Source organism: Fusarium falciforme, chromosome 8 (assembly GCF_026873545.1).
Source record: "Fusarium falciforme chromosome 8, complete sequence".
Classification (NCBI taxonomy): Eukaryota; Fungi; Ascomycota; class Sordariomycetes; order Hypocreales; family Nectriaceae; genus Fusarium; species Fusarium falciforme.
In genome coordinates, this window is record NC_070551.1 from 1,027,561 (window position 1) to 1,050,985 (window position 23,425).

The 23,425-nt window shown below is 49.1% G+C and overlaps 8 protein-coding genes across 8 annotated transcripts; 7 read left to right on the forward strand and 1 right to left on the reverse strand.

The window, feature by feature from the left end:
• Window positions 1–1,550: 1,550 nt before the first annotated feature.
• NCS54_01014500 (Dipeptidyl-peptidase V) lies at window positions 1,551–3,617 on the forward strand (the record flags this gene model as incomplete). The annotated part of the gene is made up of 1 exon (XM_053155465.1): window positions 1,551–3,617. The coding sequence occupies one exon, from the start codon at window positions 1,551–1,553 to the stop codon at window positions 3,615–3,617; it is 2,067 nt and encodes a 688-aa protein (XP_053011440.1).
• A 1,449-nt stretch (window positions 3,618–5,066) lies between these two features.
• NCS54_01014600 (Hypothetical protein) lies at window positions 5,067–7,405 on the forward strand (the record flags this gene model as incomplete). The annotated part of the gene is made up of 3 exons (XM_053155466.1): window positions 5,067–5,272; window positions 5,326–5,541; window positions 6,763–7,405. The coding sequence occupies 3 exons, from the start codon at window positions 5,067–5,069 to the stop codon at window positions 7,403–7,405; spliced, it is 1,065 nt and encodes a 354-aa protein (XP_053011441.1).
• A 2,034-nt stretch (window positions 7,406–9,439) lies between these two features.
• On the forward strand, window positions 9,440–10,579 carry NCS54_01014700 (Hypothetical protein; the record flags this gene model as incomplete). The annotated part of the gene is made up of 2 exons (XM_053155467.1): window positions 9,440–9,629; window positions 10,488–10,579. 2 exons carry the CDS (start codon window positions 9,440–9,442, stop codon window positions 10,577–10,579), a joined length of 282 nt encoding a protein of 93 aa, XP_053011442.1.
• Window positions 10,580–11,586: 1,007 nt separating this feature from the next.
• NCS54_01014800 (Hypothetical protein) lies at window positions 11,587–11,965 on the forward strand (the record flags this gene model as incomplete). Its single annotated transcript, XM_053155468.1, has 2 exons — window positions 11,587–11,736; window positions 11,786–11,965. 2 exons carry the CDS (start codon window positions 11,587–11,589, stop codon window positions 11,963–11,965), a joined length of 330 nt encoding a protein of 109 aa, XP_053011443.1.
• A 4,539-nt stretch (window positions 11,966–16,504) lies between these two features.
• On the reverse strand, window positions 16,505–17,587 carry NCS54_01014900 (DAO domain-containing protein; the record flags this gene model as incomplete). The annotated part of the gene is made up of 1 exon (XM_053155469.1): window positions 16,505–17,587. The coding sequence occupies one exon, from the start codon at window positions 17,585–17,587 to the stop codon at window positions 16,505–16,507; it is 1,083 nt and encodes a 360-aa protein (XP_053011444.1).
• Window positions 17,588–18,853: 1,266 nt separating this feature from the next.
• NCS54_01015000 (Hypothetical protein) lies at window positions 18,854–19,928 on the forward strand (the record flags this gene model as incomplete). The annotated part of the gene is made up of 2 exons (XM_053155470.1): window positions 18,854–18,913; window positions 18,960–19,928. 2 exons carry the CDS (start codon window positions 18,854–18,856, stop codon window positions 19,926–19,928), a joined length of 1,029 nt encoding a protein of 342 aa, XP_053011445.1.
• Window positions 19,929–20,367: 439 nt separating this feature from the next.
• Window positions 20,368–20,975, forward strand: NCS54_01015100 (Rieske domain-containing protein; the record flags this gene model as incomplete). Its single annotated transcript, XM_053155471.1, has 2 exons — window positions 20,368–20,646; window positions 20,694–20,975. 2 exons carry the CDS (start codon window positions 20,368–20,370, stop codon window positions 20,973–20,975), a joined length of 561 nt encoding a protein of 186 aa, XP_053011446.1.
• Window positions 20,976–22,285: 1,310 nt separating this feature from the next.
• Window positions 22,286–23,305, forward strand: NCS54_01015200 (Hypothetical protein; the record flags this gene model as incomplete). The annotated part of the gene is made up of 1 exon (XM_053155472.1): window positions 22,286–23,305. The coding sequence occupies exon 1, from the start codon at window positions 22,328–22,330 to the stop codon at window positions 23,303–23,305; it is 978 nt and encodes a 325-aa protein (XP_053011447.1). The 5' UTR covers window positions 22,286–22,327.
• Window positions 23,306–23,425: the final 120 nt, after the last annotated feature.

Below are 23,425 nucleotides of genomic sequence, written 5' to 3' on the forward strand. Positions count from 1 at the left end.
TTTCTCTCTACTATTTAACCTTCTAGACTAATAGGGACTTTTAGAATTAAAGAGGACTTAGCTCTTTAATAATATATTAATTAATATTATAGTTAACTTAGAGATAAACTATTTTAGTAAGCTAGATTTATTAAAATATTTCTAGAAGAATAGGCTAGATATATTATATGCGCACTATAGTAGACTTTTCTAATATAAACCCCCTTATTTATATTACCAATAGTCCAGCCAGTGGATGAGCAGACGTCGATCTTCAATTCTCTATTCCCGATTTCGGAAGATACTGATTTGCCCTTCACGGTTATTGATGCCTTGTCCTGGGGGTTCGGTCAACCTTCTGCTGGTGGGTGAGGTCGCATGCCTTCCTGGACAAGACATAAACGGGAACTCGGTGAACACTATAACTTAATTATGAAGGGCGGCCTGCGAATGTTTGAGGGGGAAATCTCACCGTTACTATGGTTCATTCTGTCATTTACCGCTCGAGTGCCCCCAACGCCGAAACAAAGGCCGGTATAGAATCCAGTCGCTCATTCCGCTCACTGTCTTCTGTCGAGACTCGCGACTTGGTATCTAGAGAATAGCTCAAGATTCTATGGAACAACGAGATTACACGTGGCCTCTTTTGTTATAAATGGCTCTAGGGTTCAACTCGGGCCTCAGAAACGGTCCGACGGCACCTACAGCTCGGGACCAGGAACCGAAACATGAGGATGATGCTCGGCCCAACAAGGGCGCCTGTGCGGTACAGAGCAATATTATCCAGAGCCTTTGTTTCTACGGGGGTACCGACATTGCACAAAGAACCCTAGAGAAGACCGTTTCGTTTCGAGTTGGATAGGGCGTCGCTATAGCTCCTAGATAAACGGACACTGGAAATAGACAATGATGTCAAGTGAAAGGTGTTCCCCCCAAATAGACATGGAGGTCTCACAATGCAATTCCTTAGATACAAAACTAGACAGGCGGGCGCCTAAATTCAAGAACTACTGGGCAGCGTTCTCTTTGGAGACCACGATAATTTAAGACGACATTGGGCAAGCAGCTTCACCAACACCATGGTTATGACGGCAGAACCACTGTCTTGGAATTCTCACCAAACAGAGACCATATCGGTGCAGGGTAGAGTGACTTGGTAACCAACTATCATATGCAGATTTAGGCAACCAGTGGGACAGGCACCCTTGTCAAGGCGAAATCCAAGCCAGATCGTTTTAGGATGCATTCTGCGTTGCATCTGCAAGCAAGATTGGTCGTTTCGGGTTCCAAACTGCGCTGACGTAGTCTCGAGGTGGGGTAAGAGGCGCGTTTCGTTCTCGATGGGACAAAACAGAGAAACTTGAACAATGAGTCGAGCTGTTACGCCAGGCAACTAACCATCGGGTCAGCACTGCATGGAAGATCTGCAAGCAATACGCGTCGGATAATCTGATACCCATGCACTCATAATGACTCATGGCTGTTGTACCATATCAGACTTGGATTATTTAGTTGAGAAGGGTCCCCTATGATAACTATTCCTTACTCTCAACCATACCCACCTACGAAAAATGGCACCATCCGGAGACGCCTCGGCGTTCGACAAACAACTGGCCGAGGCCATCTGCGATCTCGAGATCCCCTTGTACATCAAATTCTCCCCCGGAGGCGAAAAGGTTCTTTACAAGACAGCACCCGATCCTCGCAAAGGCAAGAATAGCGTGTCAACGCTATGGCTGGCCTCGACCACAGAGCCAGGCTCTTCGCGCCAACTGACCTCGGGTCAGTCCCAAGAAGGCGACCCAGAATGGCATCCCAGTGGAAATCAGGTAGCATTCGTTTCCGATCGCGCGAAGCCGGGCGAGAGCTCGGCCATCTATATGCTTCGTTTGGACGGTGGTGACGCTGTTGCCATCACCCCGGCCGACAACGCCCAGGATATTGAGTCATTTGCCTTTTCTCCAAATGGGGAGACCATCGCCTATCTTTCTCCTGATGAAAAGACCGAAGAGCTCAAGGAGAAGGAGGAGAAGGACGAGTCTGGCCCAGATGTCTGGGGAGAACGGTGGGAGCATGCTCGCCTGCGCCTTGTCAATGTGGCATCCCACGAGACCAAGACTCTTGTCGAAGGTGACCGGCACATCGCTGAACTTGCCTGGAGTCCAGACGGGAAGAGTGTGGCCTTTTTCAGCATCGCGAACACCAACATCGAGGAGGCCATGCTGACGGGCACAACCATCTCCATCGTCAACGTGGAAACCGGTGCTGTCAGGGATCTGTGCAAGGTGCCGAATGAGCTGAACTACCTAACCTGGGCGCCCGACGGCTCCATCTACTTCACCACCGGAACACCTGACAATAGGGACACAGGAGGCCCGGCTGTTTACACTGTTGATCCTGCGGCAGCCGAGCCCAAGCATGTCAAGATCGCGTGCGGCGAGCATGACCATGCGGCAGGGATTGCTGTGGCCGGCGGAAAACTCTTGGTGAATCGCGCCGTCAGGTTCAGCAATGTCATCAGCGAGCTGGGTGGGAAGGACCTCTTCCAAAAGGACACGGAGATTTGGGCATGGGATGTATTTGTCAATCCAGATTCCGGCACTCCGATCCTCGCTGCCGGCTTGTCAGACGTCGATACGCCTTATGAAGTCTTCATCGTTGAGGAGGGGAAGGAGGACCTCAAGCTTTCCCATCATGGCAAGCCTCTCGAGAGTCGATCATTTGGCTCCTGTAGCGAACTCACCTGTCAATCCGCAGACGGAGAGGTTGAACTGGACGCTCTGTATTTGACGCCGACCTCCAAAGCGACGGAGGATGGCACGCCCGTGGAGCCGTTGCCGACGTTTGTCATAATCCACGGAGGACCAACATCTCGCGACTGCAAGACCTTCGACGGGACCTGCTACCAATGGGCTCCATACACCCTCTCCAAGGGTTACGGTGTGCTTCTTCCGCAGTACCGCGGTTCCACTGGTCGTGGCGAGAAGTTCGCCTCGTACAGCATGGGCGGCCAGGGGAAATACGACTACGCCGACGTCATATCCATCACAGACAACGCCATCAAGAAGGGCTTCGCGGACCCCAAGAAGCTCATAGTAGGCGGATGGAGCCAGGGCGGCCTGATCACATACCTGTGCAGCGTGCGAAATGGCCTGCACGGCCTCGGCTGGCGCTTCAACGCCACCATCGCAGGAGCAGGTGTCTGCGATATCGAGAGTCTTGCCATCACGTCAGATCTCGGCTCAACCTACGAGAGGGAACTAGCCGGCGGAGACTCCATTTGGACGCTCGACCGTCACGACACGAGGAACCGCCAGGGCAGCGCGCTGTGGGAGGTGGCCGGCGCGGTGAAGCAGTCTCGTCAGCGCGGAGAGCCCGTGACCCCTCCCATGCTGATCTTGCATGGAGAAAAGGACGTCCGTTGCCCGTTTTCACAGGCCGAGGGTTTCCGTCGCGCCTTGAGGACTCACGGGTTGCCCTGCGAGTTTGTGGCGTACCCTGGCGAGGAGCACGGTATCAGGGCGCGGAGATTTTGGCTGGATATGTTTGAAAGAGTAGGGAGGTGGTGCGATCTTTACATTGGACCGGGAGCGGAGGGTAAGTTGGCAACCATGGTTGATGAGAAACTTCAAGTCTAGAAGGCAGTATGGCATGAAGTACTAGAAGCCCTCGCCATGTGGGTGAGTTGCCTCATCCAGCCTTATACAACATGAGATTTCTTTTATCAAGGCCTTCATCGCAAAACTATTTGGTTGGAAACGACTCAAACAGTTCGAACTTGTTCCCATGCAATAACTCGAGTCTCGCGTGAAGTGAAATGCATGCCGAATTTCCTGGATCTCCCCAGTGATGGCTGTCATGTAGCCGAGGTCCTTCATTATGCCTTGTCAGGAACATATTACTAGGATACAAGTAACACAGCAGTGCATGCATTTGCAAGGTTTGGGTTCGACTTGACACTCGTCACTGAAGCCGGTGAGGAGACAACTATAGATGCTCGGTCCCTAAGGTCTGAATCGGGACCGATTAATCACCTCGGGACCGAGGTTTCTTGATTGAATAGGGCTCTATTGGCAACACATGGCGAAGCTATGCAACTAAATAAATTCTTCCAATAGGTGATGCTGGCTATAAGGGCTATGCTAGTGATGGATTCGATATGAAACGGCCCCCAAAGCGGGAGCTGAAATGTAAGTGCGCGGGGAAATCGAATAGGAAATCATGCCGGGGCATTAACCGTTGGAATCGCTGCAAGACTCTATGCAGCGCAATGCGAGTCTCTTCTCAAGGTCACCAGAAGGATTTGGCCTCAAGCAAGTTCATCGCCGTTGGCTGTTGGGCTCAACTGTGGAATACAGTGTATGAGCCGATTGCAGACGGTGCTTCATATGAGGGGGCGGCATGTTGCGCATAGCTAGCTGCATCAATAAAGACAAAACACATTGCAATATACTGTACAAATGCCCGCTGGCTTGCATGCCATGCTATGTTGCCGTTCCACGATTCACAACACTGCCGCTTTCTTCTCAACCGAGGACACTGGCGCCTAATCGTGTGCACTCTTTATTCTTAGACAGATGTAGCAAGAGATCTCGATCTATCGTGCGCCGTGACGCTTGATTAGCAGAGTAGCGATAAGCTTATGAATAGTGCCAAGCTGACGGTAAAACAGTCATGTTCTGTACCATAGACCGTGAGATCGATTTCCCTTCTTTTCGGCATTGAGCCTCCGTTGTGGGATCTGACGAGTCTGGCTGCAGATTAACCGTAAGGATTCTTTGTACAACCTACTTCGCCTCTTTGATTCCTTCCTGAAGGATTACCGGTGAAACAAGCATAGCTCAGCTCGGCTCCTACCGTCGATAGGTGTGCCTGTGTGTCGTGTGAGTGTTGGGGCCTCGATGTTCGAGCCTCTTAGAACTTGCTTGATGATGCCGAGGGAAGGGTATTTGTCCAGCAACTATAAAGAGCGCTTCCTCCTTCGAGAGGTCCGATTCTCATCGTCACCATCGCTTACACCTACACAACAATACACTCATCTTCTACAAACTCAACTCGACGCTCGGCTTTTACCTTAAATCATCAAAATGATCTCTTTCAAGATTCTCTCTGCCACTATCCTTGCTCTGGGCGTTTCTGCCATTCCATTGCAATCGCGTGAAGGGAACCAACCCAAGCCCAGCCTGGACAAGTCTCACGAGGTCCATGATGCTCTTGACCTCACCACCACCTATTCCAACCCGAACGAGAAGCGGGACTGTCTCTGGAACGATGGACACGGTGATATCGCTTGGTAAGATGACCACTCTTTGGGCTTCAGAAATTGGCTAACAATGATCAACCCAGCGGCTACTTCAGCGTTGTCTTTGGAGACAACTCTGTTGGTGGCTCCAAAGGAACCGTCACTATCAGGGGTGAGACCTGGAAGACCGAGGGCAGGCTCGACTGTGGAAACGACAACTGGACCACCTTCACCAGTCCTCTCCCTTACACCGTCGACATCCACGGTGGGAATGCTTGCCACACCACCATCTCTGGCCACTGGGACAACACTTGGATCAAGTACGCGGCTCAGTATCTCGATGTCCCGAGTGACACTCGTTGCGGTGATGTTGGGACCTTGAACAAGTCTCGACGATGTATCATTCCCGCTTGATTCGGATATTCGGAAGTGAGAAGAAATGTGGTGGATTTGTGCTAGGCAACATGGAATATGGATGCTGTTGGGTGGGGTGTACCACTAGTCACATTCTTTTGTACGCAAAGAAGTTGAAGGCCCATGGACGCTGTTGAATTTATTATCTTCTGGTCCAGTTATCCCATCAAGGGTCGGGCTTCAACTGTGTCAAAAAGCATAATATCAACACATCATAGCATCCTATCCCAGTGCTAACGAAGTGGCCTTATTGAATTGACCTTATGCCGTTCCCCTCCTAGGTGTCATTCTAACATTCCTAACATCCCATGTTCGAGTTTAGTCATAGTTGAGCTATCATAGTTGCAACAACATTGGTCAGCATCTATAGCCTCCCCGTCCCGGGTCACGTCCTCCACCGCTATAATGAAAAGAGCCTAGGCCACACAGAGCGGACATAAACGGAATAGACGAGTATGTATGTATGTATGTATGTATGTCTCGCAGGCAAAGATTAATGAACTTTCATCCAATCTCTACCTTGGCTTTGCGTATCGGTGCCAACTCTAAGGTTGGAACCGGGAAAACGATGCTTGAAATCAGATGACGGCCGTAGGCACTCACAGCCTCGAGAATAGAGACCCAAGGAGCCAGATCACTATATATAACTGCCACAGCAGTCGTCAGGCTATGCCGACCACTCTATCGCTCATTGTCCCGCCCTTTTGGACCCCAGTCTCTTGAACATTGTACATACGGGTTGTTCCGGCGGAAAGCTGCTTGATCAGGTCGTCAAGGTCGTTTACTCTGAGTCCCTCTTTAGTGATAGAATGAACGCGAGCAGCTTCAAGTTCTTTTGGCAGCTTGATTTGGATATTCTTATGGCGTTCCATGAAGCGGTCAACCCAGTTTCTTACCGATGGGTTTCTTTTGGCCGTATATATTGATGGCGCCATCGTGACGACTCCTCAATGTCGGCTTTAGAATGCCGTACACCTTAGCTACGGTCGCCAGGTTCGACTGCTGCGCTTCTTTAAGAGCCATGATTCTAATGTATCCACGCTCGACATTGGGAGCTTCCATTGTGAACAAATCAGGTAAATCGAATGAGAATTGCCGTTATGAGAGTTCAGTTCCGCTTAACATAGGGATGTCATTGAGGCGTTGGTGCGATGGCAAGAGGGGGGCGGCGAAGGTACGGGCTCCCAGTACACCAGCCACAGCTCAGAAGTGCTGGGGTTTGCGAGGCTTGAGCAGCTTCACTTTGGCGATGAAGCCGAGAAGCACAGATACTGGCGTAAGCCTCAACCAGCACACTGGCAAAGTATCTTAGAAGACAGGGACGGTGCTCTGTCGAGACCTTCAGTCGCCATTTACCGTTCGAGTATGTCTGACTGTCCCGGCTCAGTGATTAATGCGAACGCGCGCGCTCGATTCGAACAGAAGATTCCCGAAGACACAGCAGCGCAAGAAGCGTTTGGCATAGCAGAGGATGCAGGACTAATGGCTGATGGCGAGAGAGGCAAAGAGGTTATGGTCGTCGCCAAGAGGGGGGCTGGCGTTAATTACGAACAAAAGAAAGACTCGCGATTCATTGAAAGCCATGTTCGCCAGGATACGCCAGGAAAGACTTGCAAGGAAATTCGATACGAACGTGCCGACCGCATCTTCGCAGATGACGATTCGCTGTCAAGGGATGACGAAGATGAGGAGGAGCCTGCAGAGATTGATGCATACGAGGATGTCGACGAGTATGTGTGGCCTCCCTTGCACTTCATGTCCGAGAGTTGAACTCGGTAGCATCATTTGAGTCAATGATACAAGTTAGAATGTGGATCCACGTTGGTTCCTGGCCCAAGGGTTTAAGATGTATTCTGATTGAACCCATTAATGAGAAGGCCAGGATTGTCGACGGTCTTGGGACATCGGCGCTCTTGGATCGGCGGTTTTAGGGCGTTAGACATCTTGAAACAATTACAGGAACTGCAAATCGAGAGGCCATCGAATTGGTGTCGTATACGATGTGCAATCTCACAACCTTGCCAACCAAACTGCCCCTCACAAAAGCCAGAGATAATGTCTGCAATGGTTTCTTAGTTCATAACTAACTCGAAAGGCTCGGTAATACTACCCACCACTCCCCAATTTTTTAATAATGAGGCGCACTACTCCCATATCTGTCCATAATGGCTCCTCTATGAGTTGCTCCCCTGGATTTGAACTTCTTCAATCCCAAAACCCTTTTAAGTACCTTCTTCATCATCGCCAATGCGAATTCTTCCTTCGGAATTCAAACCTTGCAACCAATACCCTCACTTCAAAATTGATCGGAAGGAATCCTGATGATGGGCTATGAGGAGCCAAGCACCAAAGACTGGTTTCGTCAATACATCTAGAACGGCGTAGGCGATAATTGCCGAGGGGAGAAGAACAGCCAAAATGATTAAATGAATCCCTCATACTTCAGCGCATCTTTTGGTACCAGAAGCCATCCATTACATATTGATATTGCTCTTTGGGCTTAGCGGTAATGTGGGGTACGTATGGAGAAGCGCTTCCTGGTGTCACGATAAATTACCATCATGAACTCGCCTCATTGCCTCTTCACACGCCATCAGGACTGACGTATGGCCCGATCACATACAATTGGAATTTAATCCTCATTCTTCTTATGCCTCCATCCTGTCAATATCGACGATATCTAAGCTCCTGTCGAGGCCCATTCAACAGCCTATTAAGAAGAAGGCCCCCCAGAGTCGACTTTGCCAAGGTTCGCTTGCTATATCTATCTAGATGCCCATCATGCGTGGCGTCTAGAACTGCTGCACCCACCGCTGCCGTTGCCACTCTCGTTCCCTTGGCCCCAATCCACTCGCCAGGCTCTTTTCTTAGCCGGAATGCCTCCACGGCAGCGGCGTCGATGGCGGCGTTAATAGCATGTTCTAGCTTCCGTTGATATTGCGGCTCGCTTTCGTCGTGTCTCTTTCTATTATCGTGACGGGCTCGACGAGATGACTCTGAGCGGCTGCGGTGATGGTAGTGATGTGGTCGATCGAGGGACTGAGCACGCCTCATCTCGGAATGAGAAGTCAAGCGATGACCTCGGGCTAGGCCCCCAAGGTCAAAGCTTGGGCGACTTAGAGACCGGGCTCTTGGCCTGCCTCGGTCTTCGTTGTAATAGGCTTCGTCATCCGAAGAATCTGGATAGCTGCCGTAAGACGAACTCTTTTGGCGTCGCCGGGAGAACAGGCTATGCATGATTTCTGTATTGGGGGAAATGTTGAATGTTCTGGCCAATTCAGTGAGATGTTTATATGGCATTATCAAGGGAAATTCATCCGACCTATCCAACCTTCCGCCTCCCTGAGATATACCCCTCCTTCAGCACAGAGGTGCGTCACATTCGCATCACCCTCGCCACATTCTTGCTTAACGCAATTATCGCAACTCCTTCCATCCGTTCGATTGAAGCCTGTGTGTGAATGAAAGGGAATTTGCGTCTGTTGTGGCGCATCGAGAACTTTAATCAGTAAGACCACGAGTTTCTGCTCCACAGTCTATTGTATTCATCCTGTCGTGTGTTCGAAGTACGTACCGCTTATGCAGTGCCATGCTTCCGTTTCCCGTCCAAAGTATATTTAGCACAAAGGCAACTTCCTTCGTCTACTTGGCTGCTCATGCCAAGCAAATGCTGTGTACCAACACCAATCTCGTATCTCGCGCAGGTCGCATATAGCATTAAAACGCCAACGCGCATCGTCTATACAATCTCATCTTCTCTAACCACACGAACTGGATCGACTCCATCACACGTCTACCTTCACCATGACTCTGTCGTCGGAACCAACCTACTACCACCCCCCCAATCTCCAAGCCCTCGACCCCTCCGCCCGAGAAGTCGACCTCAATGCCTACACATGGGTCCAGACCACCATCATCGAAGACGGCGACCTAATATTCGGTGGCAAGGCCCTAAGTGCCTGGTTTGAGGAGGAGCGTCGACGTCTAGTCAGCGGTACTTGAGGATGGTGAGGAGCAAAGAGACAAGGGCGTGTATGGAAAGATTACTTGAGGTCGGAGAAGGCAGAGGAAGTGGGGGAATGGAGAGAATTAGGGGAACGGAACAAACTCGATGAAGCCACCCAGAATACATCATATATCCTCAACTAAACCACACAACAAAACTATTACGCCTCACCGCGAATCCCTCCAGGTACTTTCAACCTTATTCAGCTCTCCTCAGCCAGCGATGCCTTCAAACTCAGCTCGTCCATAATTCAGCATCAACGTTCATCTCCTGCTAGCTCCCATCAGCATCGGCGATACGAATTTAGCTTTAGGTGCTCTCGCTCTCATATCGCACTGCGTATATTGTCGCACAAACAAATTACAACCTAGGGTGTTCTGCATTTAGGCTACTCCGCTGGTTTTAGTCGTTTTCGGGCTCTACGCTCCTCTCCCCGGCTATATATATGCTCTGGCGCAGCATATGGAGGATGGGAAAGCGGTGGCAATATAACTTCAATCAGTTGTCTGGTCTGTTCATCTGTGCGACGTGATATGTGTTATTCTCTCCTCCGTCGAGAGACATCACGAACCGCTACTCAGCTTCACAGAACACGTCAACTGTCCACAAGCACTTTACGATCCTGCAAAATATCATCCCTCAAAACAGAATAACCATATCGCGTCCGCCCCTACAAACTACATTCGCCTCATTCCCCCCATTGCATCTAACCTTCCCAATGATGTCATGCATCGCCCGCGCCTGACCCCCACCGGACTCTCGCCACTTCCCGTCAGTGCAGGTCACCAGCTCGCTTTGGTGCAACTAATTCACTACCGACCAGCAAACATCACACTGTGAACGTAGGACCTCCTGAATCGATTATCCTACGATCTGGTGAGGATGCTGGTGACTTCATCGAGAGTACTCGCCTTCCGATCGCCTCCAGCCTATTTTAGCCTTCGAGGGTGCTCCACCTGATAGTGTATACCCAGCAACATCCACCCCTGTCTGCCACAATAGCCATTTTGTGCAAATTCCGTATCTCGCCACGCTTTCTTGAGTCAGCATGGTGAACACACCGATAGTCCCATTGAAGCTGTTCTTAGAATGACAGTGCATAGAGGATTGGGGCGAATATGTAGATATCAGGTGACGCCATCATCCGCCGATGGTAGTCGTAAGGCCAGAGTGGTGGGGTGAGTGGTGAGGTGCATCACATCGCTGTAAGGCAAAGTATGCGGCATCGTGGCGGATTTGGCGAAGATACGGTTGTTTATTTAACGGTGCTGCAATGCGGGAGCCTCACTTTTCCTTGTCGTGAGGTGTTTTATTATAATTGTCCATGTTAGTCACTGCAGCTTGAATGACGAAGTAGCTGTCGACGGTTGTCTAAAGGTGCGATTCCACGGTTCCCTGCATCAAGTACATGCAGGTCTGCCAGCGTGGAGAGTGTTGGGCCAAGTATTGGTGCTTAATGGATCGCCCTTCTCTATTGCGCATTGTAGTTTGCGCCATTACGATGCAGACGTAGCCCAATCGACATGATCAAATCCTCGTCATTTGTGTTGTTGCGGCTGGTTTGTGCGTCATAGGCATCGTTGTCGCCACCGTCTTGGAGCCGAGCAATCCCGAAGGGGAAATAGAAGTGTTGGATTTGCAGCACTGCCGTTACGGGATTTTCGATAGCATGTCGCTTTTCGATGTCTTGGAATCTTACTCTTAGGAAGCAGGCCTATCGATATGATCAATTACCGGATGACAGGCAGCATCTACGTCCACGACTACGTACCAATGAGTCTTCACATGCATTCATGACCGGTGCTGTGGAAATCATGACGTTATTACTCCGTCCTAACCTGAATTGAAATGACATATAAGGGCCCAAATTTCTCTCTTCCAGGCCTAGATAGTTTAACATCTCCAATACAGATCATAACGAGTGTTGAATTATATATTTATCATTATGTCACTTCCGATCACCGCTGAATCATCCAGCGTCATGTCCGACTTGAATAACCAGACTACCGTGCAGAATGAGCACCGCCAGGGCGTTTCTGATACCACTGGGCACTCCAAGATTCAAGAGAAGGCACCTGAGCGCTATCCCGATTCTGTATGACAACCATCATCACATGCCTGCGAACCTGCAGCTAATCTTTTAGGTCCACCCCACCGACGCTGAGCCCGGCCAGTCTACCAACAGAACCCACGCCAAGGACGGAGGCAAGGCGTCCATCGTGCCCCAGAAGCTACAGGAGAAGCTTCCTGAGAGTGTTGAGCGTGCGGTCCCTAACGCGATACACGACACCGGTGACACCGGTGGCCTCCACCGAAAGCAGTAAATAATTGCTTAGGATTGGAAATGAGATTGGAAATCTTATTAGTCCAGTTTCATCTTGTATACTAGACTTAACACGTGGGCATATCCGTGCTAAGAAATATTTTGGGCTATTCTCTACCTGTACTACATTGCTAGACGTAAAGAATTGGTTATACTTGGCGATCTTTTTTCCCATTGCGAGTGGAAGCATCGCGTCCTTGATGACGAGGCCTGTAACATTGACACCGAAGCTTTTGAATGAATACTAAAAGCCTTCCTACATCCACTTAGCTCATAGCCGAGGTCAAGGCTCTGATTAATAGCCGTGGTGTGGCGCTGCTCCTAGAGTGAACGCCTGGTCATGCAAATTCGGACGCGTTGAAGGCTAGATGGCCAGCGGGGTAGCTACTGTATATTGTTGCATTAAACCCAGGTCTTCAAGCAAACTTTTCTATTAATGAGAGACTCCTAGTTATTCACTCAACTATATTTCTTTCTTGCGCCAGCGTGAGTAGCATCATCGGTGACATATATTTCCGGCTGCTTAGCTTTACTTGGATCTTCATCACCTACGGGTATCGCGGATTTAATATATAGCATTCACTAGCAAACAGAAAGAGTTGACTAAGTACGAAATGAGGAGTTTTTTCTACGTTTGTATGCAATTCCCCCCATGTCAGTGAAAAGGTCCAGTACAGCCTGCCTATACCAAGCGGCTATATATACGAGCTGCAGCCGTGTATATCGCTAGAGAAATCTATCCATCCACAATTCCTAAGCTTCAGGCTTCCTCCCGTAAACTGAACGACTAACAGAGTATCGGCACATTGAGAGCAAAAAGGGGTAGCAGAGAATACATTAACCAGCAGGCATAGATTTTAGATTAGTTAAATCTTTCCTAATATTAACTAGGAAAACACTAATCTCCTTAGGAGTCTAGCTAAGGCGCCTTATAAATAATGCTATTAAAAGCCCCTTGAGAAAGTTATATATATTTATATTACTTTACTCTCTTATAATAATTATATACTTCCTCAGAGGTAAACTAGTTATACTAGGTTTATATTAGTAGGATGTACTAGGCACAGTCTAAGTAATAAAGTTATAATTATATCTAGTAATATACTTAAGGGTATTAATTATAACTAAGTTATATTAATAGCTAAAGTGACCTATATATAAGAAAGTATTAATAATAATACTTTATATATTTGATGTTACGGCTTGGTTACCCGTAACGGCGCTGTAAGCCTCTATAGGCAGCTGAAGCACCATTATGATTGCTGCAATAGCGATTATAGCCCAATCTTTTGCCCTGTGGCGTGACGGCTAAGGTGCACCGTTACATTTTATAATAACTTATAACTCTCTCTTTCTCCATAATATCGCACTCCAACAAAGAGTGCTGTGGTAGATATACGGAATCCGAACGTTAAAGTCGAATTCCATCTTGTTCTCACCCTCTGGGCTGCGAATCTGGCGAAATGGCAACTGCGCACCGCCCTCGGCATCTATGCGCCCCATGCAGCGCCCTGACGTTTACCATGCTTCGAGACGGCTTTACTCACCCGTTGGCATATCGGGACACCATCACATCCGGGGAAACATGCGCATTATGTCGGTTGATGGTTTGCTCAACTGGCAGGCTTTCAGTCAACCTTGACTCCTATAAGATGGACAATCACTCTTTGACTCCCAGATTACCCGAGCTGCCAGCGGTTTCCAGGGAAGGAAGTACAATCTCGGCGCCATCACCAGTCATTGAAAAGTTAAAACCACTGGTCGAGTTGAACTGGAGCACGAGCCAATATGATGGTGACCACGAGAACAGCTGGGAGGTTAGAAAGGGAAACTTCCACGGTGGTGAGACCATTCAGATTACAGCCCCAGCAGGTAAGGAGTTTTTCCTATTATATTATAACAGATTCATCATTCTGACGTATAGGTAGACTCGTTGTATGGAGCCCATGGCTTTGTGCCGCTCACCGATGTTGAACCGGCATCATCCAAAAGAAACTACAGAGTGCTTCGAAAATGGCTCTCTATCTGCATTGCCAGCCATGAAAAATGCTGTTCACCACACTCCATGACAGATAAATCAGCCGAAGAAACCACGGTGTTACCAACCAGAGTCATCGACGTGGGCGATCTAAAAGAGCACGGGCCTAAGCCACGGCTCTTCATGTCGAAGAAGGCATCAGGACAGTACATTGCCCTGAGCCATCGTTGGAGCAAAGCCGTCGTTGGAGCAAAGCCGTCGCGACGAAACTGAAGAGTGACAACCTCAGCCGATACCAGAAAGAGCTCCCGGTGAATGATATGCCGCCAACGTTTCAGGACGCTATTGAAGTGACACGCCAACTTGGTTTACGTTATCTTTGGATCGACTCGCTCTGTATCATCCAAGACGACGAGTCTGATTGGTCGCACGAGTCCCATAGGATGGGAACTATCTTTGAAGAGGCCGGTTGCACAATCTCTGCTGTCGATTCCGTGGACGACAACGGGATCGACCACGGATTGTTTCTACCACGAGACACCGGTCCGCTTTCAGTCAAACTCACGATTCCCTACAAGAAAGTACCTCTCAGCAAGCTATCCCAACGAGTATTCAAAACCCATACTTCAGTCTATGTTTGGAAGATGCGATAGTTAAGGGAACTACCAACCATGAAAACTTGCGACACAAACACCATCACGATTCGCCCACGCATTGTGTCGCCTTGGAGACGTGTTCCACGCTCCAACTGGTATAGGAGGGGCTGGATCTTGCAGGAAAGGCTCCTCTCTCGGCGACTGATATATTACACCAAGAACAAGCTCCCCTGGTCTTGCTTCACCGAAAGCGGCGAGGAGGAGGGCGGTGATCCCAAAGAGGCTGCCAGGATCTCTCTGCTTCCGCTGCGGAGAGGAAGCAATTATCCAATTTTCCGCAATTGGGAGCATATCATTTCAGATTACCAACGCTGCCAGCTGACGTTTAGCAAGGACAGGTTGGCCGCTGTTGGTGGTATTTCTGTTCGGCTAGAAGCCCACTTCTCGTGTAAGATCTACGCCGGAATCCTGTTCCACTCGCCTCGCGAGGCAGCGGAGAACTTGCTCTGGTATGCCAGTAAGGCGCCTTTGCGGGCCTTTAACGAGTTCCACGCGCCTTCCTGGACCTGGGTTGCTTTTAATGGCGAGATATCATTCTTCATGCCGAGACCGGGCGGAACTAGCGACCTTTTGATAACCAGGCTAGACTTCAAGATTCGTAATCAGTGCGAGTCGACGGATCCATCGAAGGATTGCAAAGGAACTTGTGTGTCTGGGAGTGTTTAGTTTGAAGGTCTGGCCGGAAAACTTACTCGGCAAAGCAAGCTGAAGGATTTGAGAATTGCGGGAGGTCCGATCGAACCAATTGGCGAAAGAGAGATCCTGGCGGGAATTCTAGGCCATACTCTTGTGCCAGACATCGCCATACCGCGGTTTGACGAATTGGGAAACAAAGTTCGAATGCCATATAACCCACCAGTGCCAGATCACACAGAGATACTGACAGACGAATGTGGCTGCATCATCGGGTTTTTCATACCGGACCTCGAGGAAGAACTTGAGCAGGCTACAGGTGAGCAACAGATCATATGTGTGGGCGTAAAGCGCTATCAGAGCCGGTACGGGCAACCAAACGACACTATCGAGATCATCGGACTCCGTGAGACATGTCATTCTCCAATGACGTTTCAGAGGATAGGAAGAGGCAGAGGCATGTGCAACGGGTGGTTGCAAAAGCGCAGACGACGATTATTCGAGGTATGTTGATGTCTATCCAAATTTACTTTGGTGTCTGCATTCACCACCAAGGTACAGAGAATTCAACGTAACTCGAGAGATCGTAGCTGTACGTTTTAACCGCGTTCCAAAGATTCTAGATGAGAATAGATGGGCAGGGGAGCTGGAGACAGGACGGACAGCTTGAACCTGGAATGAATCTACAAAGGGAAGATGGCAATTGGGCAAATTGGGGAGATGTAACCAAAGGCGCTGAAATGAGAAGTAATCCACGATGTATCTTTTACTTGATGATACTGGTAGGACTCTTGCCATCTTGAACTTTTCATGGCTACGTCTGGTCGATTCAGGCAGTCTACAATAGACTAAAGCTTTCCCACGGCTACCCATCATTTACAAACTACCGGAGACGCCAGGGAGGAACTCCATTCGACTCAGCGCATCGTACAACGTGCTATCACCGCCCTTACACCATTCGTGTACTAGATGGATACGCATGGCGCCGAGGAAGCCATCTCCGATAGCGTCCCATTCTTGGACGCTGGAGCGGTCGCCATAAATGCGAAAATTCAGTTCAGCGGCTAAGGGGCTAGTTTTCAGGAAAAAGACCCAGTATCAGACTTAGAACAGAAGAAGAAGAAAGGTAAACAAGGCCAACAAGCCACTACCGTGAAGCGAAAATCCGTTCCTAAAGATGAGGAGCTATAGGATCAATCTGTATAGCCCGACTCTGACACCGAAAAGAAAAGCAATGACGAGCGGAAGAACAAAATCAAGGTAGCCTCGTTGTCTACCTGGCAAATCGGTCGAGCCGAAAGTTGACGAGCGCTGGATCAGTCTCGCCCGTCAAGATCTGCTTGCTGAGCAGTTCTCCGACTATGGCAGCATTTGTTACCCCAGAGTGCATGACTGCAATACTGAGGGCATCAAGGCCGGTCGGTCCAATGATAGGCAGCGCATCCTCGGGGACCGGCTTGTGTCCAATAGTATAGTGATCGAACTCGAGGTTGCTCCCGCCAACCAACGTCTGCCGAATGTTTGCGAAGACGTCACGCGCTGTTTGCTCCGGATCATCACCCGGGTCATCGCCTGGATACTCGCAACCCGCCCGGATGACACCATCAGGCGTTTGACGCACGTATAAATACTTGGAGTTGACAACCTCGTTCACCAGCTTCTCCTCTGTAGGTTTCGAATTCACGAGCAAAGCAGGTACACGGGTGACCGGGAGTGTTAGCTCTTCACTTGCCAGAAGAGACACGCTGCCCAAGCCAGCGGCGACAACAACGTGATCGCCCTGCACCTCTTCCCCAGAGGCCAAAACAACTCCACTGACGCGTCCGTTGTTCTTGCAAAACCCCTTGGCTGTAGTTCTGATCAACTTGGTGCCTTTGGCTTCTGCGTCGGCTATCAGCTGGCGAGCGGCAATGTGCGCTTCAATGGCACCCTCCTCGGGATAGCAGAGACCCCATTCTGGGAGGATACATGCGTCGATGAAGGGTTCTCGCTCGGCGATTTGAGATTTTTGCATGCGGACAACGTCGTAGCCCCAGGCGCTGAGATTCTTCTCCTTCTTCACAAGATCTTCGGGCGACTTGTGCCAGTTTAGCGACCCGCTCCAAGAAATTGGGAGGTCAGGAAGCTGGAGCCTGATCTGCTTCCATCGCTCCAAGGAACGACGGCGAAATTCATAGTAGAACTTTTCGTTGGCCGAGCTGGCGTTGAGCCATGCAAAAGAGGCTGCGGAAGCTGGGCCTCCAACATCTTCGGCGACGATGGTCACCGTAGTCTCGCGAGCCAGGTGCCAGGCGATGGAGGCACCGACGATGCCACCGCCGACGACGATGACATGAGGGCGGGCTAGGGTCTTCATGTTGGTGTGGTTGTGCTTGATTGAGAAAGCCGATGATGAAGGAGGAAAAGAACGAATGATGTACGGGGAGCGGGCGAGTGCTGAGAGACATGCTGTCAGTTATTATTCTGATCCGTCAGGGTTGTCAGGCTGCATTGACCCCGCCTTTGTTTAACGCCAGCGATTGGACTAGAATTATGTGTCTGTGATTGGCAGTATGTCGCAGAATATCTGCTGTGTATCTAGGCATGTAACGTTACCATGGCATGGCAGCTTGATTTCCAGTGAAAAAAGGCTCTTACGTGTTAGCAAATTCATTGGTGAACAATGTGTCATATTCCCAGGTACGGATATGCTCGGATGATTGACGACTTGGCCGTAGTAGATTATACTGATAACTAACTAGCGATAAAGACTCAGCTCCAGCGAGGGCTTTCTTCTCAGAGCAGCGGGCCATATTACTGGTTGAGTATCCTACGTAAGTTATCAGCGGGTTCGATTCCCAGATTACGCACTAGATCGGTCGTTTGAGGCGTCGAGATGGTTTCTTTTTGGTGTTTTGAAGTTTTGACCATACTTTGGGCATCTCGGAACAGGTAGTAGTTCTCAATTGAGCCCCCCCTCTAAAGTAGTCAATTGTTCACTAACACACTCACCCTATGAAACTGCGCCTAAACTGCAATGGCAAACTATTATTTGAGGGCGGAGACTGTTCTTCTTGTGTGCTTTGGGTGACCATGCTCTTGGTTTTTCTTTGCACTCGAGTCCATCCTTACGCACTACGATCTCCTCAACCTGAGCTGATACGAGTTATACACAAAGAGCGAATCTTTACTTTTCAAGAAGAGAAAAAAAAATAGGGTTCCATTTATGTCCGGCCAGTAGCGTCGCTTTGGATAACTCAAAGCAGTTGTTATGCCCACTACTCCATGGTCTGGTTTTATTGCCTAGTTAGGAAACCAATGCCACCCCAAGCAGCAATTGAACGACATTTGTCAGCGGGGCGCGACAGGGAGACCCGAGAGTTTTTCATGCAATAATAATAACACGATTTCATTGATCTATCCCCGATTGCCTTTGCTACTGATTACAGAGATGTCCTCAGCCCAGCTGACCATGTGTGCCTTACTGACTAGCACAAAGATGCAGAGGGTAACGTGAATAGAAGGGTGGTGTTGCCCACTCGTCTCGAGTTATAAAGAGGCTGCTCTTTGTGTTTCCGACGCCGAGGTTTGCCAATTCGGAGTTCGACAGTTCGAGAAATCTGCACACACGAAAACATCAAACATGGACCCAATCGGTATTGCCCTCATTGGAGGCGGCATCTTTGCGAAGATGGAGCACATGGTGAGTCCGCCTTCCAGACTTAAGGGCAAAAACTAAAAGGCTGTAGCCTGGAATCATGAAATGCCCATCTTTAAGTCTCAAGGCTATCTATTCGCGGTCGTTGAAGTCAGCCAAGAACACAGCGACTCTGAATACTAAAGGCGAAGTTGACCTGTACTCTTCCGATTCTGGCGAGGGAAAATCATACGAAGATCTTCTCTTGCGAAAAGACATATCCGCAGTCATCATTGCACTTCCTATTTCCGCCCAACCCGAGTTCATCGATCAATCCCTCAAAGCGGGGAAGCATGTACTGGCCGAGAAGCCAATTGCACCAGACGTGGCCGCAGCTAAGAAGCTCGTTGATACTGCGTCCAAGAATGGAGTGACCTTTTCTCTTGCTGAGAACTACAGATTTATACCAAAATATATCTACGCCGCGGAACAGGCAAAGAAGCTGGGCAACGTGGACCATTTCAATGTCAAATTCATGTGCTTGTTGCCGCCGGACAACCTTTGGTACTCAACACCGTGGCGGGGACAGGCACAGTATCAGGGCGGGCCTTTACTCGATGGAGGTGTTCATTATGCTGCTGCCACTAGGTTGTTCCTTCATGGTGATTCAAGCGCAGCGTCTGTTTCCGCCCTGACGAGCTTGACACAAAAACATCTTCCTCCGGCGGACACCGTCAACGCTCTTGTCAAGACAAAGTCGGGTACAAGTGGAACTGTTCAATTCTCTTTCGGTTCTCAAATCGACGCTTCCGAGTGGGACTTTGGCCTCGAGAGAGGCACCGTCAAGGTGTCTGGGAACACGGTTATTGTTAAACCGGCTAGTGGCGAAGCAGTTGTCAAAGAATTTCCCGAAACTAGCGGCGTTAGTGAAGAAATCGCATCCTGGGCGGAAGGCTTGGTTTCTGGAAAGCAGAACCCGTTGCAGTCTGCCGAAGAGGGGATGGCGGATGTGGAGTTTGTGGAAATCATGTTGAGGAGCGCCGAGAAAGATGGTGCGCCAATGAAGTATAGTTTGCAGTAGACAACCAGGCATTCCAAGAAGAGCCCACCAGATAGTTAATGTGAGATATTCAATGACTTTTGCTCCCAGTTTCGGTTTAGTCGCTTCACCTTTCTGGGGAGGGGGTTGAGGTTGGTGGGAATATTGTGATATGGGTAGCAGTCGACAGGCAACCACACCGGAATAAGGGACTAAAAGATGATGCCTGCTATAGCAAAGATTATCTGCATTCGATTATAGTAATATCATTCGAAAACACCAAGAATCAAGTTTGTGACCTGTAGTTTCATGGCTCAGAGACAATACCGAAGAGCACGTGATTTGTCACATGTTCCTTATCTCGCCGCATCTCACCAAGCAATTTTGCGCCGTCGAAACCGAAAATTTCGAGAAGAGCAACGAATACAGAAATCCCGCCAAATAGTTAATTATCTCACTGGACCCGGAAATCCCATCTACAATGAATGCATTTCGGCCTTTCTTTCGCCAGGGTGCAGATTGGGCCTTTGTAGGACATAGCTCGTCGTTCCCAGATATCGGGGCTGACGATGCCGGCAACCTGTCAAAATTTCGGCAGTGCAACACAAAGTCAATACCGGGATGCAAAGCGTTTCACGTTTCCAAAGAGAATAGCTCCAAGTCGGAAGAAGTACCTGTCGGAGATGATGCTCTTGCTGGCGAGTTGACGGATCAAGTTCTTGTCTTCCAGTATAAGGGCAAATTTCATGCCGTCGATCATGTAAGCCAGGTCTTGCATTTTGTGTGTCATGGCTAATAGCGTCACAGTCGTGCCCTCATTCCTCCTACCCTTTGTCGCAAGGCACGCCGTTCGATATTGAAGACTTTGGGATGGTTCTTAGCGCTGGGTTGACTTGTCCCAAGCATGGTTGGTCCTTCGACGTGTTTTCTGGAATGTCTGATAGAGGCTCCTATAGACTCAAGGTGTGGGAAGTCCAACTACGAGATATGACAAAGACGGAGACCTCTCACGCTACCGAGAAGGCAGAGAGTGTCGCAGAAGTAGTAGATAAAGAGGTGTGGGTGAGGAGGAAACAAAGAATCGGCTAGACAGTTTATGAACCATGATGGATTTGGCTTATCGCAATGTTTCCTATGGCTCAGCATCCATGATTGATTTCTTTCCAGCGAATCAGCAATGATTTTTGCAGGTGGCCAGCTACTAGGCTGGCTAAAGCAGTCCAGGAGGGTTCATGGGCAAGGTCTATGGATAGCCATGTGTCGTATTAATCGAACAAGGCAGTCCTACGATAAGTGGACTAAGTGAGACCATTACTTGTGGGTTTCTCTTTGCGGGTTCTTATCTTGATTTTCTGTCAAAACAATCTCAACTAGCTGAAAGAGGGACACAACTTTACAGTCCAGATCTCTGGTCATACCGACTCACGTAAGGTTGATCGATGGAAACAGCAGCAAAATGCGAGAAGAGATTTATCTATTTCATTCCAGTGAGAGGACTTCGGGCTACGAGATGGGCAGCCATTGCACTGGGATCGACTTATTTCCACCGTAGAACCCATAGAGAAATCGACAGCATTCTTAATAAGTACAAGTTGGTGAAGATGTCACACGGATTCTATTGAACGCAAGCTACATAAAGCAAGCAGTGCAAAACACATGGAACGGTCCCCTATTTTCTTTTTCCTTTGCCGCCAATCTTCTACTAGCACCTACTTGCTATTAGTACAGACGTGCTTGGCCTCGGTGGAAAAAACGCGCGAGCTTTATAGAGGCGTGTACAGGAGCTGCCTGAGTCTGACATCCCTTTCATGGGGTGATCACTACATAGTCTGATCGCAAGGCTGGCTTATACCGAACACCAGACACATTTCTTCTACCGGCAGCAATTTAGTATGTTAATATAAGCCTATAAATCTTGGTTCTTAGCCTTTACCTTAGGGATATTAAACTAAGTAACCTAATTATTATTAGAGGTTAGCTTTATATTTATATTTATTATTATTATTTAATAGAGCTTTACTAATAGCTTTTTTAGTCCGCGTATATATTAATAACTACTAATTAGCGTATAAGACTCTTAATTATTGCAAAGTTACTCCTAGGCCAAAAGCATAGCGCGCTACTTTAGTTAGTGGTACTTCTCTTATCGCAGCCTATTGCCAATCCAACAGATCCATTTCCGCCCGGCGACAGAAGCATCGTACCTCGTCAAAGAAGCTCAATACTTATCCATTAGGCAGCAAGTGATGGCACAGTAACTTTGCAGGTTTCATACCTCGGTTCGGGCTCGGCCGTACTTTTCTGCGGCAACCCCTCTTCCACCATCCGACGTTGCGCGACTTGATCACCACTCCCATCAACTATTCTGCTTCCCTTTTATTCTTCCTATTTCTATAGATTCAGAGAAAAGTCAAAGCTCAGCCTATTATTTATCATTAGCAATGACAGACGCCCAAGCGACCCCCGAGGTACAGGTGGACGATGACGTCCAGTCAGATTCTGCCTTTGGTGATGACACCTCCGCTGCAAGCAACTCCATCACCAGTAGTGTGTTGAAGTATCAGTGGAAGTACGGACGGCGATATCATAGTGACCGAGCGGGTCAGTACAGTTTCCCCAATGACGACACCGAGCAGGACCGCCTCGACATGATTCATCACGTCTTCTATCGCTTGCTTGGAGACCGCCTTTTTCTGGCCCCCATTGAGCCCGACGGCCTCAACATCCTCGATATCGGCACTGGAACTGGTATTTGGGCGATTCAGTTTGGGGATGAGCATCCTTCCGCTACTGTAGTGGGAAACGATCTAAGCCCGATTCAGCCGGATTGGGTTCCCCCAAATGTCAAGTTTGTTGTTGACGATGTCGAGATGGACTGGGCAGAGCCAATCCAGTACGATTACATTCATTGCCGCTATATGGCTGGCTCTATCAAAGACTGGCCCAAGTTATTTAAGCAGGCATATGCCAACCTTAAACCTGGAGGGTGGATAGAGTTCCAGGAATCTGCCAACACTCTCTATTCCGAAGATGGCTCCCTTGCGCCTGAAAACCCGATGGTGCAGATGATGGACAACTTGATATTAGCCTGCGACAAGATCGGCCGCACTATGGATCCGGCGCCATCTTTTCGACGATGGGCTAAAGAAACAGGGTTCACGGAGCTTAAAGAGAAGAGGTTTAAGCTGCCAATCGGCCCATGGCCAAAAGATCAACGGTTGAAGGAAATTGGTACCCTTATGGGAAAGAATTTCTACGAAGGGGTTGCTGCTTTCACTGCTGTATTATTCACCGAGGCCTTGGGTTGGTCGAGAGAGGAGGTTGAGTTATTCAACGCTAGTGTCAGGGAGGCATCGCGCCAACGCACAGTTCATCCCATATTCGACTTTATTGTTCTGATCGGGCGAAAGCCAGAATGAGGAGGCGGAGGGGAGAGCGACCGAGGGTGATTAAATATCTTGTATTTCTGCGACTTATTTACTCTGACCTACTCAAGTCAAAGGGACTAGCATGAGATCACCAAGTAAAGTCGAGGAGGC